General features: G+C 34.9%; 1 protein-coding gene across 1 annotated transcript in view; it reads left to right on the top strand.

The window, feature by feature from the left end:
- Window positions 1-14,879, top strand: part of LOC110037675 (sister chromatid cohesion protein PDS5 homolog A) — a 64,552-nt gene that overhangs the window by 28,810 nt on the left and 20,863 nt on the right. The window contains exons 21-22 of the mRNA XM_020742374.1: window positions 10,818-10,974; window positions 11,097-11,240. Coding sequence (XP_020598033.1) covers window positions 10,818-10,974; window positions 11,097-11,240 — 301 coding nt within the window. The remainder of the gene's footprint in view (window positions 1-10,817; window positions 10,975-11,096; window positions 11,241-14,879) is intronic.

Genomic DNA, 14,879 nt, shown 5'->3' with positions numbered 1-14,879 from the left:
TATATATATATGTATATATATATGTATATATGTTTGAAGAATTACATAAGGTGAACTATGGTAAAACAAGAGGAAATTTGAGAGTCATGGTTTGGGAGAAAGAGCATGTTGAACAATTAAAATTTGTTCTTGATCAAGATGGGGGCTTCTCAAGTCGCATGCATGTGAAGACTTGGCTAAGGTGAACTGTGACAAAACAAAAAGAATATTGAGAGTCTTGGTTTGGGAGAAAGAGCATGCTTCACAATTAAAATTTGTTGTTCTTGATCAAGAGTGCATGCTTCACAATTAAACTTTGCTGTTCTTGATCAAGATGAGGTCCTCTCATTGCCATTATTCATGTCTCAAAGGTACTCCATAAGGGATTCCATGGGCTTGGAGTAGCTGCTTGAGTCTTGGGTAATCTCTTATTTGCTTCTGGGCTAAATAGAAAAAGGAGAGGGAGCGAGAGTCATGGTTTTCGAGAAAGAGCATGCTTCACAATTAAAATTTGTCGCTCTTGATCAAGATGAAGGCTTCTGATTGTCATTATTCACGTCTCAAAGAGATTCCATAAGGGATTCCATGAGCTTTGAGAAGCCGCTGCTAGTCTTGGGTAATCTTTTATTTGCTTCTTGGGTACGCTGGTAGCAAAAGGAGAGGGAGAGAGAGTTTTAGAAGAACTCCAATTATTTTCTATTGTTTTGGATACTATAGCTGTTATTGATAAGCACAAAATATCAATAAAAGAACTCAAATGTACATGTGAAATTAAAGTTGAAGATATAGTCAAACTCCTATTTTATGTTTGGGAAGTATCAAAGACATTATGGATCTAATCATATGGGATATCTTCCGTTCTGGATAAATATTAAATTCATACCGCAAGGGACTTCTAATAGCCGGGTGCATTGATGTTTCCTGTATGTTTTCCTGACGTAGCATTGATATTGGTACCTTGTAAGATTGATTTATTAATCTAGCATAACTCTAAAATGAGAATTGAGCTTACCTCTTAGAGCCTTTGGTTTTTGACAGCCTCTTAAATAAATCAAAATGGGAAAAATTAATATATGTTTCAAATAAGTTCTGATTTTATCAAAAGTTTATGGTGAGGTAAATGGCCAATCCCTTATACAGATGGAAGATATAAAATCTTTTTTTTTAATAATCCATATCATTACAATGAAAATATACAAGTTTACTAGTGCTGAAGAACAAATAACACATGTTCAAATATAAATGGCTGGTGATTGAAAAGGTTGATAGAAGACTAAAACTAATATATATTTCCATCTAAAAAATACACCTACAACATCAATGTTGCTTGGCTTCTTCATCAAACAAACCTTCAAATGTTATTCATGATTATATCACTTGGGGTTTCTAGATACAATAGGACTCATATATAGTGGGGATGTAGGTATAATGTATCGTAGCATTTTTTTAAAGGGAAATGTATTAGCCGGATAATAATAAGAATACATTAATGACATTTACCAATAAATGTTACAGTCAAAAGATTCGTACAACTAGGCAAAAGAAGGAACAAAGATTTTATTTGGTCTTTCAGTCCGCAGCCTAGTAAGAATAAAATAGTGATGATAAGTTTTTTTTTATTTCTACTACTTTTGGAATATGGTACATGAAATCCTACAATCTGAATAAAAACATGTTAGGACAAATATTCATCGTTTTGTTTGCCACTAGGAAGTTGTTGAGGCATTTCAAGAATTTGCAGAGAATTAATAATAGTTTTAGTAACGTGAAATGATCATCACAAGGCTGTAGGAGAAGTGGGAACATCAACCACTTTCTCTTGAAAAGAGAATGAACCTGCATATGGATTTTGAGCTTTGGTCTGATCATAAATAAGCTGATATTTTTTATAGGGTCAATAGATATTCAGGTTTTACAATTTAAATAAAAGGTTCCACACCTCAAAATGAGCATTGAAACATTATGATAATTTGTCTAAAAATTTGACAAAAGGAGTACAATGGTATACTTTTTAAATTTCACAGTTTGCCAATATTTGAAAGACAAACCCCTTATCCACACATTTTGAAAAGTGAAGGTCCAATCCACCTAGATCAGCAACATCAACCACATATAGCCTAACATGACGGGCTATTACAACAACCATTCGTAAAGGTTTTTTAAATGTTGAAGTTTAAGAGAACAATGTAAACTGGTTAATATAGTATAAATGAAGCCTTGGAAAAGTGATTCAAATTGGAGTGCCAAGAGGCTCCCCGAATAAATAATATTGTCTAATTACCTTCGGATTTGCGTCAAACCAAGTTCGATGGATAACACGTCGGATTGTTAGACGCAAATTGGACGCAAAAATCTAACATAAAAATTTTTTAAAAATTAATTACATTTCAACAACCTACACACAACATTTAATTTACATCACAACAACAATATATCCAACCATATCACAGATTAAAGCTCTTAAAAATATCAATACTGAAAAAGAAGATACCATCACAAATCTAAATTATAAAAAATTTAGATCTACACCCTGATCAATGCAAGTTCAAACATTTCCTAAATTAAAAATACGTAAAAACTCCTCTTACTCATCCTTTTCTTCCTTATCCGCCTCGACTAGAATAGTCACATTTCACTTGCCCTAACGATCTTCTATAATCTCCGTCAGACGTGCTATGCTCCACTCATTTCTCTGTTGGCCTTCACGTAGATGGCGAACCTCTTTAGTCATAGCAGTGACTTCCCTAACAAGCTCTGCAATACTCGGGTGTGACTAGCTCGTGCTACCCACAAAAGCACGATAGATCTCGACCTGCTTCATTCTCGTTGCCTGCATCTATAGCTTTAACTTAGATTGCATAGTGGTAGGCTGACTGTCACTACTGCTGGCAGTGCTCGGAGTCCGGGATCCCTGAGCTGCTCTTATTCTTCCTACATTATAAAAGATAATTATTAATTGTCATTTTAAACATTAAGAGTCAAAGTAAATATGAAAAAATCATTTTTTTAACTGATATTCACCCTCTCACTAGCACCACATGTGACCATCTGTAGTAGGACTAATAAAAAAAATAATCAGGAGCAGTATAGACAAGTAAAAGGAGGAATGTGCAAAAATCTAAACAGGAAACATATTGTAAATATGTTTAAACAAGAATAAAAAATAGGACAAGTATGACATACGTGGCAAAAGAAAACAAAAAGTTCATGGATATATTCATTTCAAATTTTGTTTCATTGTGTAAAGCCACTCATCCACTTTAGCATAAGTTTAAACTAACTTACTTTTATGCTTCTTTTATAGGCTAACATTCTGCAAGCATTGCAAGGCTCACCGTTGTCTTATAAAATTTATGCTCTAGTCTAAATGGTTCTTTTCTATGTACAATAGGTCTTATGCATTTATTCACTTCAACCATCCAATTTAAAGTGAAAATAAACTTAAAATCGACATTAACATAAGCATAGGGTAACTCATTAAGCCTAGAATTCTAAGCTTTCAAGCTTAACCTTTCCTCTGAACCTAAACCTAAAATGACAAGAGATAGTGTTAAAACTTGAATAGACTTAAATTAATCAAGTTTTAACATAAATCATCTAAACACTAACCACACAATCCCCATGCTATATTCAATTCCAAACTTAAACTCAAGCCAAATTACATAATTTAAAATGCAAGAAGGTTAATTTAAAACCCATAAATGAAACATAAACTAAGAAAAGCTACCTAAAATCAAATCTTAATTAAACTACAATCAACGCAAAACTAAACCTAAAATCTATATTACTCCAAACCAAATCTTAAAAGGAAAAAGAAGATCTCATCATGACTGGGTTGAAGACAGCCTCCATCTCACTATGTCTTCTATGCATGAACTAGAAAATTTATTAGCTGGTAACTCCTCTTTAAGCTTTTCTCCAAGCTTTAATTAGAAATCTACTTCAACTTTGAAGAGAAAGAGATGGAGAGGAAGTTCATTCTCATTGTCTTTATAGGGTGGTTAAGTGGCTCACTTAAGCTAAAATAGAGAACAAAGAAGAAGAGAAGGGGAAGAGCTCTCTTGATAAAATTTCTACTCTAGGCTCTTCAAGTTGATCTAAAAGTAATTCTCACATTATTCCAACCTCAATCTTAAATATATCTAAAAGCTAACTGGAACACAAGATACTAGGCCTAGCACCATAACGCTATGTAGGGTATCGTAAGCGCCAAGGTATGTGTAGCTTTGTTGTCTATGAAGCTCCCGATGGATGTTTGGGAAGCTTGGCATATAGTCAAAAAATATTTAAAATGTAGTCCACAATAATTTATATAAACCTAATGCTAAAATATGGATCCTCATTAATCTTCAATTTTTACATGCATACGACTGTACCCTTACCCATATACCTAACACCAAACTTAATTTTTTTACATTCATACCACATCACCTACATATATATATTTATATGCATTTCATGCATATCACTAATTTTTTTTGTTTATACGCACCTAACACTTAAACTTTAATTTTTTACATACATATCTCTGAACTTCTATGTATATACTTACTTAACACAAAAAATTTAGTTTTTACATACATACCACATCATCTATGCATTTTATACACGTTACACCTAAATATCAATTTTTACATGCATATCACATATGAATGAAAATAATGGCGCAAATAGACTTACCTTCTTCATTGCTTTCTGATAGGAGCAGAGTTGAAGGAAGAGGGGAGTTTTGGCGGTCTCTGTAAGCACGATCCGATTGTTCCCTCTCTAGCTAGCTCTAAAGGTGACTGTATTGCGAAGGTTTGTTCGGGAAAGCGATAGTTTTGAGCGAAACCGGAAGGGAAAGGGAGAGAGAGAGGGGAAGGGGCGAGGGAGCTTGAGAGAGTTTAGAGAAGAAGGAGAGAGCGAGAGACAAAGCGCTCAGAAATGAAATTTAGGCGGGCGAGATGAGTTATTTATGTTATTTGCGTTGGATTTTCGTCTAATTGACGCTAACAAGTAAAGTTTTAACATTGTTTTATTCGACGTCAACACCGTCACAACTCCAGTTGAAGTTTCACCATTTTCAGAATGTTTTTTTCTTTCGAACTTTATGAAGCAAATCAGACACAAAATCTGTTGTAAAGATCAGAACTTATTATTCACCGCTTTACAACCGTAAATTCAACATTAATACTTGCGTTCAAAAATTCCGTCGCAAATATCGGACGACTGTTTTCTTCTCCAAATATGTTTTTTTTTTTGCTTTTATTTTCTTTTATGGAATTATGAGTTTCCTATTATTATTATTCCATTTTTTTCTCTTTTTTATGTCATATTTCTTTCCTCTGTAATGATTTTAATTATGTTTGTTCTAGTTGTTCCTTATTATATGAGGAGAAAAGTTGTAATTTGATAGTTGAGAAGTAAGATAATGTGGTTTTCTCCCCCTTTCTACATTGTATCAAAGCTAAGTAACAAAACCTAGCTTTTCTTCTCTCAAATAGATTGGTTCGTAGTAGGCGCACAGATCACTTAAATGTGATTCTTTCAGTATGTCACAGATCGCATCCTTCAATTGCACATTCCATGATTCTTTTCGTCCGCACAGGGGTGTAGATTGCGTACACGATTCTTTTCGCTTACACAGGCATGTAGACCGCTTTCACTATTCTTTCTGTGCGCCCCCACCTTTCTGTCTGCACAGAGTCAATTCCTTCCCTCAATTGGATTCTCTCTCTAGTGGAAATCCTAAGCTGCCTTAGAGGATTGATAAGTTCAATAGCGTCTAGAACTCATTCCAGTCGTCGAAACTTCAGCCGACAGTAATTGAAATCCCTTTAGCTGGCGTTAAATCTACCCTACAGCTCTATTCCTTCTTGCTTCAGGCCCTCCGTTGTTCACGTTGTTGCCGTCTTAATTTTCTTCTAACAACACTAGTAGCCGCAAAACCAATAGACTCCTCTTCTATAAAAACCACTCACCAAGCCTTTCTTCCTACAACATTTGTGACTATCTTTCCACTTGTAACAAGCTGCAACCGTAAATACAAAGGATTTATTACCAAGTACGGTATGAAGACGTCGAGTTTCACTTTGGAGGCTAATTGCCTCTTGTGTGGTGATTACAATAAACTTGGTCAAACAAAGGACATGCGCTAGAAAATATATGAAAAACCTGCAGAATGGAAACCTGAGTAATGGAGGAAATATTAAGTCAGCAAGGCCCATATTTTGATCTCTTTTGAAGGGTTGGTCAACCTTTAACCCTTTCACAAAGGAACATCTGAAGATGTTGAAGAATCTTATTTCAAGCATGAGTGAGTGGCCAACCAACTTGATGATACACTAAGGTATCATGTCCTTTCTCTCTGAAAATGGAAGATTTTGACCTCAGATATGATCACATAAATGGTGATATGCATGCTCTCACCAACTATCAAGAGTTCACCTACTCCAAATTTGTCAAACTTGCTGATGGTTCCCACTTCAAAATTGTTGGGAAATGAGAAGTGAAGGTCTCCAAAGATATTAAGTTCTCTTCCGTGTTTTATGTTCCCCAATTAGATTGCAATTTATTGTCAATTAGCAAGTTTACTAATGCTTGAACTGTTTTGCTAAATTTCATTCTAACACGTGAATTTTGGGCAGTGGATTCGGAGAAGGTGTTCCACAGTTATAAATTGCATCAAGGTCTATACATGCTCAAGGAAATCTATTCTCTTAACACAAGTGTTTTCTTCATCATCATCTTCCCATATTTCTTAGTTTGTGATGGCTGATTTTGTTGAATGTCAAGTTTTATTATGACATTGTTGTCTTAGTCATCCCAATTTTTATTATGTTATAAAACTGTACCCTTATCTCTTTATTAATAAGAAAATCAAAGTTTATCGGTGTGAATCCTGTCAATCTTCTGTCCCTGTAGAAACTCACATTATTTTTCTATCATTCATAGTGACATTTGGGTACTATCAAAATTGAAACCAATTAATGTAGCTAGATGGTTTGTCTCTTTTATTGATGGCCACACTAGAACAGTTGGATATTACCCACGAAGGAAAAATTTAGAACTACACAAACCTTTTAGTTCTCTCATAATACGATTTCCACTCAGTTCCAATGCAAAATTTATATTCTCAAAATTATTAATAGAAAAGAATACTTCAATTATATCCTTGTACCCTACCTTACAAAGAATAATATCATCCATATGAGTTCCTGTGTTGAAATTTCACAATAAAATGGGATAGTTGATAGGAAGAGTAGACATTTTCTTGATGTACCAAAGTCTATAATGCTTTCTCACAATTTTTCAAAAGTTCTTAGGACAATTACTTACAACCATCTATTTCATTAATATTATGCCAAACAGGGTCATTAGAGTCAAATCCCGTCTCGATATTGTGATGAAAAAAATTCCCTCATGTCAGTGTTTTCTCATCCAATCTTTCTCTAAAAATATTGGTCGTCTTCTTTGTTCACATTCACTAACCAAACCGTACAAAGTTTGACCTAAAATCCTTCACTTGTATTTTTTTTAGTGTGTTTCTACAAAAAGGGACACAAGTTTTATTGTCCCATGACAAAAAAAAAATTATAACTCCAAAGATGTAATCTTCTTTGAAAACCAACCATATTACCCTAAATCTGATATTAAGGAGGAGAGTCCAGGTGAAGATTAGACTTGGGACACTACTCTGGATAGTCACACTGATTGAGAGTCATCACAATCTATTATACTTCCCTACGCAACTTGGGATTCCAACACTGATCCAAAGTTATTACAACCTATTCTCCTTCCTCTAACCACCTTGTCTCTCATGTTCCCCTAATTGAGAACATTCAACCTGAGATTGATAACACAAAACTTCATTTGTATACTAGGAGAAAGAAATTCACCGAGCGTGATAAAGATAATATGCAACTACAAGACTGTTCACAACCAAACCTAAATTCCCATATCTCTAAATTTTCAAAGGAGGTATAATCCGGTGGAGAAGATAGGGACAGTTGCACAAATTATCCTATTCAGGATTATGTTGCGTATGATAAGTTATCATCAACTTATAAATTCTTTGTATCTAATTTTGATAGTGTTAAGATACACGTCTTTTTATGAAGCACTCCAAAGTCTAAAATGGAAAAAAGGCAGTTGAAGAGGAGATTCAAGCACTTGATCTAAATGACACATGAATCTTTACAAAGTTTCTTCTTTATAACAAACCTATTGCAAAGGTGGCCTCAATGCCAACTACAACGTAGATGGGAGCATTGAGATGTTGAAGGCTAGTTTGTTGGCCAACAATTTTACTCAATCTCATGGGATAGACTATCAAGACGCATTTGCCCCGGTGACCAAATCAAACATTGTTAAGAGTTTTCCTTTCCTTGGCAATGAACAAAGAATGAGAACAACATCAATTTCATATCAAGAATGAATTTCTAATTCTAAATGGAGACTTTGAGGAAGAAGTGTATATGAAAATCCTACCAAAACCGGAAAATGACTCAAATAAACATCTGATTTGTAAAATTAATGGATACATCTAATATCAAGACCATACACTGTTCATAATGCATGCTCATGAAGGTTAGAAGGCTATACTCTTATTTTATATAGATGATATGATTCTGATTGGTGATGATGAAAAGGAGATGGGAAAATCAATTGCCACCGAATTTGAAATTAAGAATCTATGAGCGATGAGATATTTTATGGGTATGGAAGTTGTCAGTTCTAAGATGGGTATTGTGATATCCTTAAGAAAGTGTACCCTAGACATATTGAAAGGGACATGAATGCTAGGATTTAAACCTGTTGAGACTCTTATGGATTTCAGCAAAAGTTACTTTGAGAGGGAGAAGAGGCACTAGCGGAAAAAGACATACTAAAGATTAATGTGTAACATTATCTTCTGTCACACATTATACCCGATATCACTTATTCTGTCGGCATTTTGAGTCAAAATATGAATAGTCCATAAAGAATATTTGGAGATGATTTACAAAATATTGAAATTTCTTAAGAAGACCCCTGATGGAGGGTTATAGTTTAAAAAATCAGACAACAAGGAGGTAGATGTTTACACTGATGTTACTTGGGTAGAAGAACTCACTGGAAGGTCTGCTTATTGGTATTGTTCCTATGTCTGGGGAAATTTTGTCACATAGAGAGCAAGAAGCAAACAATGGTCTCTAAAAGTAATGCAAAATTTGAGTACCGGACACTTACTTTAGGAATTTGTGATAGAGTGTAGATTCAAAGTTACTAAGTGAGTTGAGATACTCTACGGTCAATGCTATAAAGATGTTCTGTGATAGCTAGACCGTCATTAGTATTGCAAAGAAGTTTGTGTATCATGACAGGACCAAACATGCTGAGATTGATAGACATTTCATCTCAAAAAATGTCAATGGAGGCATTATTCACTTAATCTACTTTCCAACTCATCTTCAAGTCGCTGACTTTTTTACTATACTCTACCTCTAGGTTGCTTCACTGATTTGAATACCAAGCTGAGCCTTTACAACATCTATGGCCCAGCTTGAGGGGGAGTTTGGAAGTATGAGTTTCCTATTTTAGTGTTATTCCTTTTTGTTCTCTTTTTGTTATGTCATATTTCTTTCCTCTTTGTGTTAATTTATGTTTGGTAAGTTGTAATTAAGTTTGCTCTAGTCGTTCCTTTTTATATAAGGAGAAGAGTTGTAATTTTATAATTGAGAAATATGATATTACAATCATCTCCACCTTTCTACAAATTGTAAGAATTGGGGGTTGTGATTTGGATACACGCCAGACTTTTTTTGTGGGGCATTGATGTGGTGCGTTGGTGGCATGGACATTATGTTTGTTTCAAGTACAAGTGGAGAGAAACAATATTTCTTTATATGCTTGGCATCCAACCAGTTAATTTCAGATTAATAAAATAAACTACATTTGTTAAAGTCATGCATTTTAAATAAATCCTTAAAAAAAAGCCTCAAATATGGGTTGTTGTATGTCTTTATATTAATTTAAGGTGCTCGTTCTGAGCAAACAATTGGAAAATAGATGGGGCTACATATAAGGTGGACAATATTGATGATATTGTTGAAGAAGGATGATAAAAATGAACCCAAAATGCTAATGAAAATAATGATCTAGATTGCAAGATATCTTTGATGTTTACATTTAAAAGAGTTCTTCTCAGTTGAGGAAAGTTATTAAACATTTGCGTTTTGTAAGATCTGCTGAAGCATCTAGTACGCTGAAAGTGTTACCTGCATGATATTTTATTTTTTTGTGTGCGTGCCGCACTATGATGGAAGATTTTATTTTGTTTTTTCATTTTATTCATATTATCTACTTCGATTTTTGGGTTGCAATGTAATGTAAATGCAGCCAACTTGATAACATTTAAAATTTTGAAGGAAATGAGCTATAAAATAAAATAACTTTACTTCAATTCCAAAAAATTAAATATGCATGCTAAGTGTTGTGTTTTCATCAAATTTTCACTCAGCTGAACAGCCCCTTAGTAAGTTTGAATTTATTGATACCAATAACATTATTAATGAGGGAAATTTACATAAGTAGCACACAATTCTTATGTATCATATCTCACACCTATGCTTACGTATTTACATAACACTTTGGTGCTTTAAAACTATGCATGAGGTGTTTTTCACTTTTAAAAAGTGGTATGAGTACTATTTTTTATGTGATGTTAAAAATTTTAATGCTGTTGTGTAAATATGAAAGCTTAGGTTTGAAGTTTGTAAATACATATTCATTTTAGCTCTGTTTTGTGCTATGTTTGTAAATGTCTCGAGTAATAAGCATTTTCTCCAGTTTGCTAATTTTATTATAGCTGCCAGGCGGTTGCATTTATTTCTTTCTGTGCTGTTACTTGGAGATGATGGCTGGCAATCAGGAGCTTGTTCTGACAGAGGAAAGGATAGTTATGCTGCAATTGTAGCTATATTCCGTAGTATTAAATGTTCAGAAGATGCTACAGACTGTGCAAGGTCTAGAGTACGTAAACATCATTTACACGATCTGATATGATATATCATCATCTTGCACAAAACATTCAATTTCTAATGTTTTTATAGGCTTTTATGCGTTAATGTAATTGTATTACTCATAAACTACAGACATCACATGCTCTTTCGGATCTTGGACTGTCAATTACAAAGAAGTTGGTTCCTGATCAAGCAGATGTTTCAGAGTTAGCTAATACAGTTTCATTGCCAGCTAGTTTATACAAAGCTTACGAGAGGGATGAAGAGAGCTCCAGGGTAAGCATTTCTATGCAGCTCTTCTATGCACCTCTCTTAGAATATATATTGCAAGGCCAGTGTTAAGCACATTCTAATTTTATTTTTCATTCTTTCTGCAAGTGTCTCTTATGGTTTTCATGAATATGTTGAATCTAAAGTGCAAAATACGAGGGTTATAATATCATTAATTGTAATAATAAAAAAAGTCTGTAAATGCATGAAATTTATGGAAACCTAAGAGAAGTGAGATGTACCGTTGGAGTAGCTCTAATTGATGAATGTGTTGGCGCTCATTTTTGGAGTTTCACTTGGGAGGGCTGGGTTCGGTGCAAACTTTGACCTATCCAGAGCTTTCAGTTTCTGCCTACTGACTCAATATAGCTCTTCCCTACTCGTATTGGAACAGCTTGGGCGGTATATATTGGTTGGCTTGATTTAAATTGTGCATTGGTTTGCCAATGAAAACTTCTACCATACCAGTAAGGAAAATGCTATTATGATTGCTGTGCAAATAAGTTTGTCCTTATTAGACACAACTATGATGTTTATTGGATGCCTGCATTCTTATAAATGTCTATAGCCTCATTCGTTCAACTCTATCAATTCACCCCACTAAACAGTATGTTTAAGTGAGAAGGTAGCATCCCACAAGACTGCGTGATCGGGCGTCCCACGATCCCTATCGCGGGATTCCTGTGATTTCAGGATTTCGTAAGCTGAATCAATTCGGCATGACTCCATCTTTTGGTAATCGTAGATCGAGTCCAGAAGCTTTATGGGAAGAAGACGAAGCTCCAAATCGGGGAGAAACGGGACGTGGGAATTTCTTGTGATGTTGTAGGCTACAATTTGCTGCTCGTGATTGTGGAATTCCGCATGGATTGCAAAATCAATCCCGCACGAGATCCTGTCCTGTAAGGATTGCGAGAATCCCACGATCGAGTAAATTTGAATGGAGCTCCGCTCCTAAATTTTTGCATATTTTCTCTTTCTTTTTTATTTCTTTCCTAATTTGCTATTTTTAATTAGTTCTGTTTCTACACGGGTTTCTCCTTGGTAGCGTGTCGTCCTCCCGGTCACATTTCCTGCTTAGAGAAAATAATAATTTAGGGCATGGTTAGTGTTAGGGTGAAAATTTGGTGGAGGTAAGAATGTTGGTTTTTGAAAATTTGGGGCCTAATATTAGGAATTGTGGTAGGAATACTTTTGGTATGGTGGGAATTATTTTTGGATTTTGTCCAGAAAAGACGAATCACTAAAAATTTTTAGTTAACCTTTATTTAATACCGTTCTAGGACTCTTAGAAGGTGTTTAAGAGGTTTAGAAATGTAGGATGGGAAGCTGGAGGATGATGTAGATTGAATTCAGCATGAATGATGACGGAACAACTATCCAAAACACCGTAAATAGAAGTTTCCTGCTGTTAGACAACTTCTTTCATTTGTTGAACAGTAGTAACAACACGAAGGATGGTTGGTCGGCTGAAAACAGTAGATAGTTGGCGTTTGGAAAGGTATCAAGGTTGAGGTTTGTTGTTGGACAACAAAATGGAAGAGTTTAGCTGCTATCTAGTTGGAAATAGTAGAACCACAAAATAGTAGAGTGCGGATATCGAGGAGGTTCACCACCTATTTTCGAATGAGCTGCAGACACACCGCTTGCAAAATGAATACAATACAATACTCCATAGGTATAAATCAGAGATTACAATCTCTAAAACTCAAACAAATCAGAAGTCTTCTCAAATTAGAAAGTAACAACATATAAATAGTCTCATGCCTGCAAGAAGCTTTAAGTAGAAACAAAATAAGAAATAAATCAAGAAAGGAAAATAAAATCACATGGAAGTTGAATTAGGAAGGAACGATATTGGCAGTTTGTGATTGATGTATTCATGCGGAATTGATTTTGCTTGTGGTATCCTGGATTCGTTGGAATCCTGTGATCGGGATTGTTGGGCGGCCCTGAGCCCATTCTAAGTTGCTTTCACATTAATTTGTTTGGAATTTTACATACCTGGCGCAAAAAATGGCTTGTGATAACTAACTCTTCTCCCGCCTAAGCTCGAAACAATAAAGACAAACAGTTTTCCTGATACTTGAGTTAATCTAAACAACAATAAGCAACAAATATTATTTCTGGAAAAACTAATTGGCGATGACAACCAACACATGGAAAGTGGAAATAATAACACATGGACATTTGAAAGTACGACAAATAATAACAACCCAAACTTGGGTGGATATTGGAGGGGTGGTGATGATCGACGAGGGTTTGGATCACCAAAGAGGTAGTAAGGGGCGGTTAGAAGGTCGGATGGTGGGGCTACAACAAGTTGGTGATGGTGTCGACAAAGGGAATGTGAGAAACTATCAGAACGACAAGTAGGCACACTGTCCAGGGCAATGGCAGCAAGGATGCGGGTTGGACAACGGCCGAATAGCAGGGCAAGCACTATTCCTGACTGCGACGACAAGGGAGGAGGGCGGCGACAATGGGTGTGTCAGCCGTTTTATTTTAAAAAGATAGTGATTTTATGATTTTTAAAGAAGAAGATATAATTTTGTAAGATATGTAAATAATTTAAATATAAATATGATTTTTTTTTTGAAAAGTAACATTTTAATTTAAAAATAGACGAGACCAAACGAGTCTCACATTTCCAAACGAGTCTCACATTTTGGTTTGGATAGTTTGGATGATGGAGCGCAATACCACAAGTAATACACTTATCTCGAAGAATAAACATATCAATTGTAGTAAGAACTCAATCATCTAGACTAAAGAATTTGTGACATTCGTTTGGTCTGTGAAATATTTTTATATGAGACCAACAAGTTCCTCTACCTAATATAAGGATTAGATAGGGTTTATTTTACCTGGATTTCAAGTTTAGCCTTTATAGTTAATTACATCTTAAATGACCAGGGTCACTTAAGAAAACTCTCGATTAAGATCAGTAGTTTTACTTTTCAGATTTCAAAGTTTAGGCTTCCACAATTAGACATGGGAAAATCAAGTGGAAGTGGCTCAAAATATGAACACTTATTTTTAAGAATCCAAATAAGTGAAAAATAGGGGATATCACAGATCCAGGGAGAACCCCGGTGACCTCTCAACTATCCTATTGTTTGGCTTTATGTCTTTGAAATGATGTTATTTAATGTTTAATCCTACAATTTATTTAGAATTTAAGACTTATGTTCACACGATATCTCATCGTGCAAATTGTCTAAAAAGATAGGAGGATTTACACCGTACCTTACGGTAACCTCGAAATCCTAAAGTGTTAGAACTTATAATTGCACAACATGGTTGTGCAAATGCCTAAAAGTGATATGTGAGGGCTTACATTGCACTAAGCAAACCACCTCGAAATCCTATGGGTTGTTATTTAAACTAAGGAAAGTGATCGGTGTTATAAATGTGTTTTGATGTTGCTCATCCACCTTGAAGTTGTTTCTTGTCGTGCTGCCCATAGTTTTAGCTCCAAAGCTCTTCGTAGTAGCACCTCCAGGTTTAATGTTAATTCTTATATAACCACTAGGTTTTCCTATACTAAGGTATACTGTATACTAAAACAAATAAAGCATGCGGTATATAAAAAAAAGGGTACAACATGCTAGCAGAACGATATGACGTGCTAGGAAATAAGCA

This window comes from Phalaenopsis equestris, unplaced genomic scaffold (assembly GCF_001263595.1).
Source record: "Phalaenopsis equestris unplaced genomic scaffold, ASM126359v1 Scaffold223304, whole genome shotgun sequence".
Lineage (NCBI taxonomy): Eukaryota > Viridiplantae > Streptophyta > Magnoliopsida > Asparagales > Orchidaceae > Phalaenopsis > Phalaenopsis equestris.
This window is presented reverse-complemented; position numbering and strand designations above follow the sequence as displayed.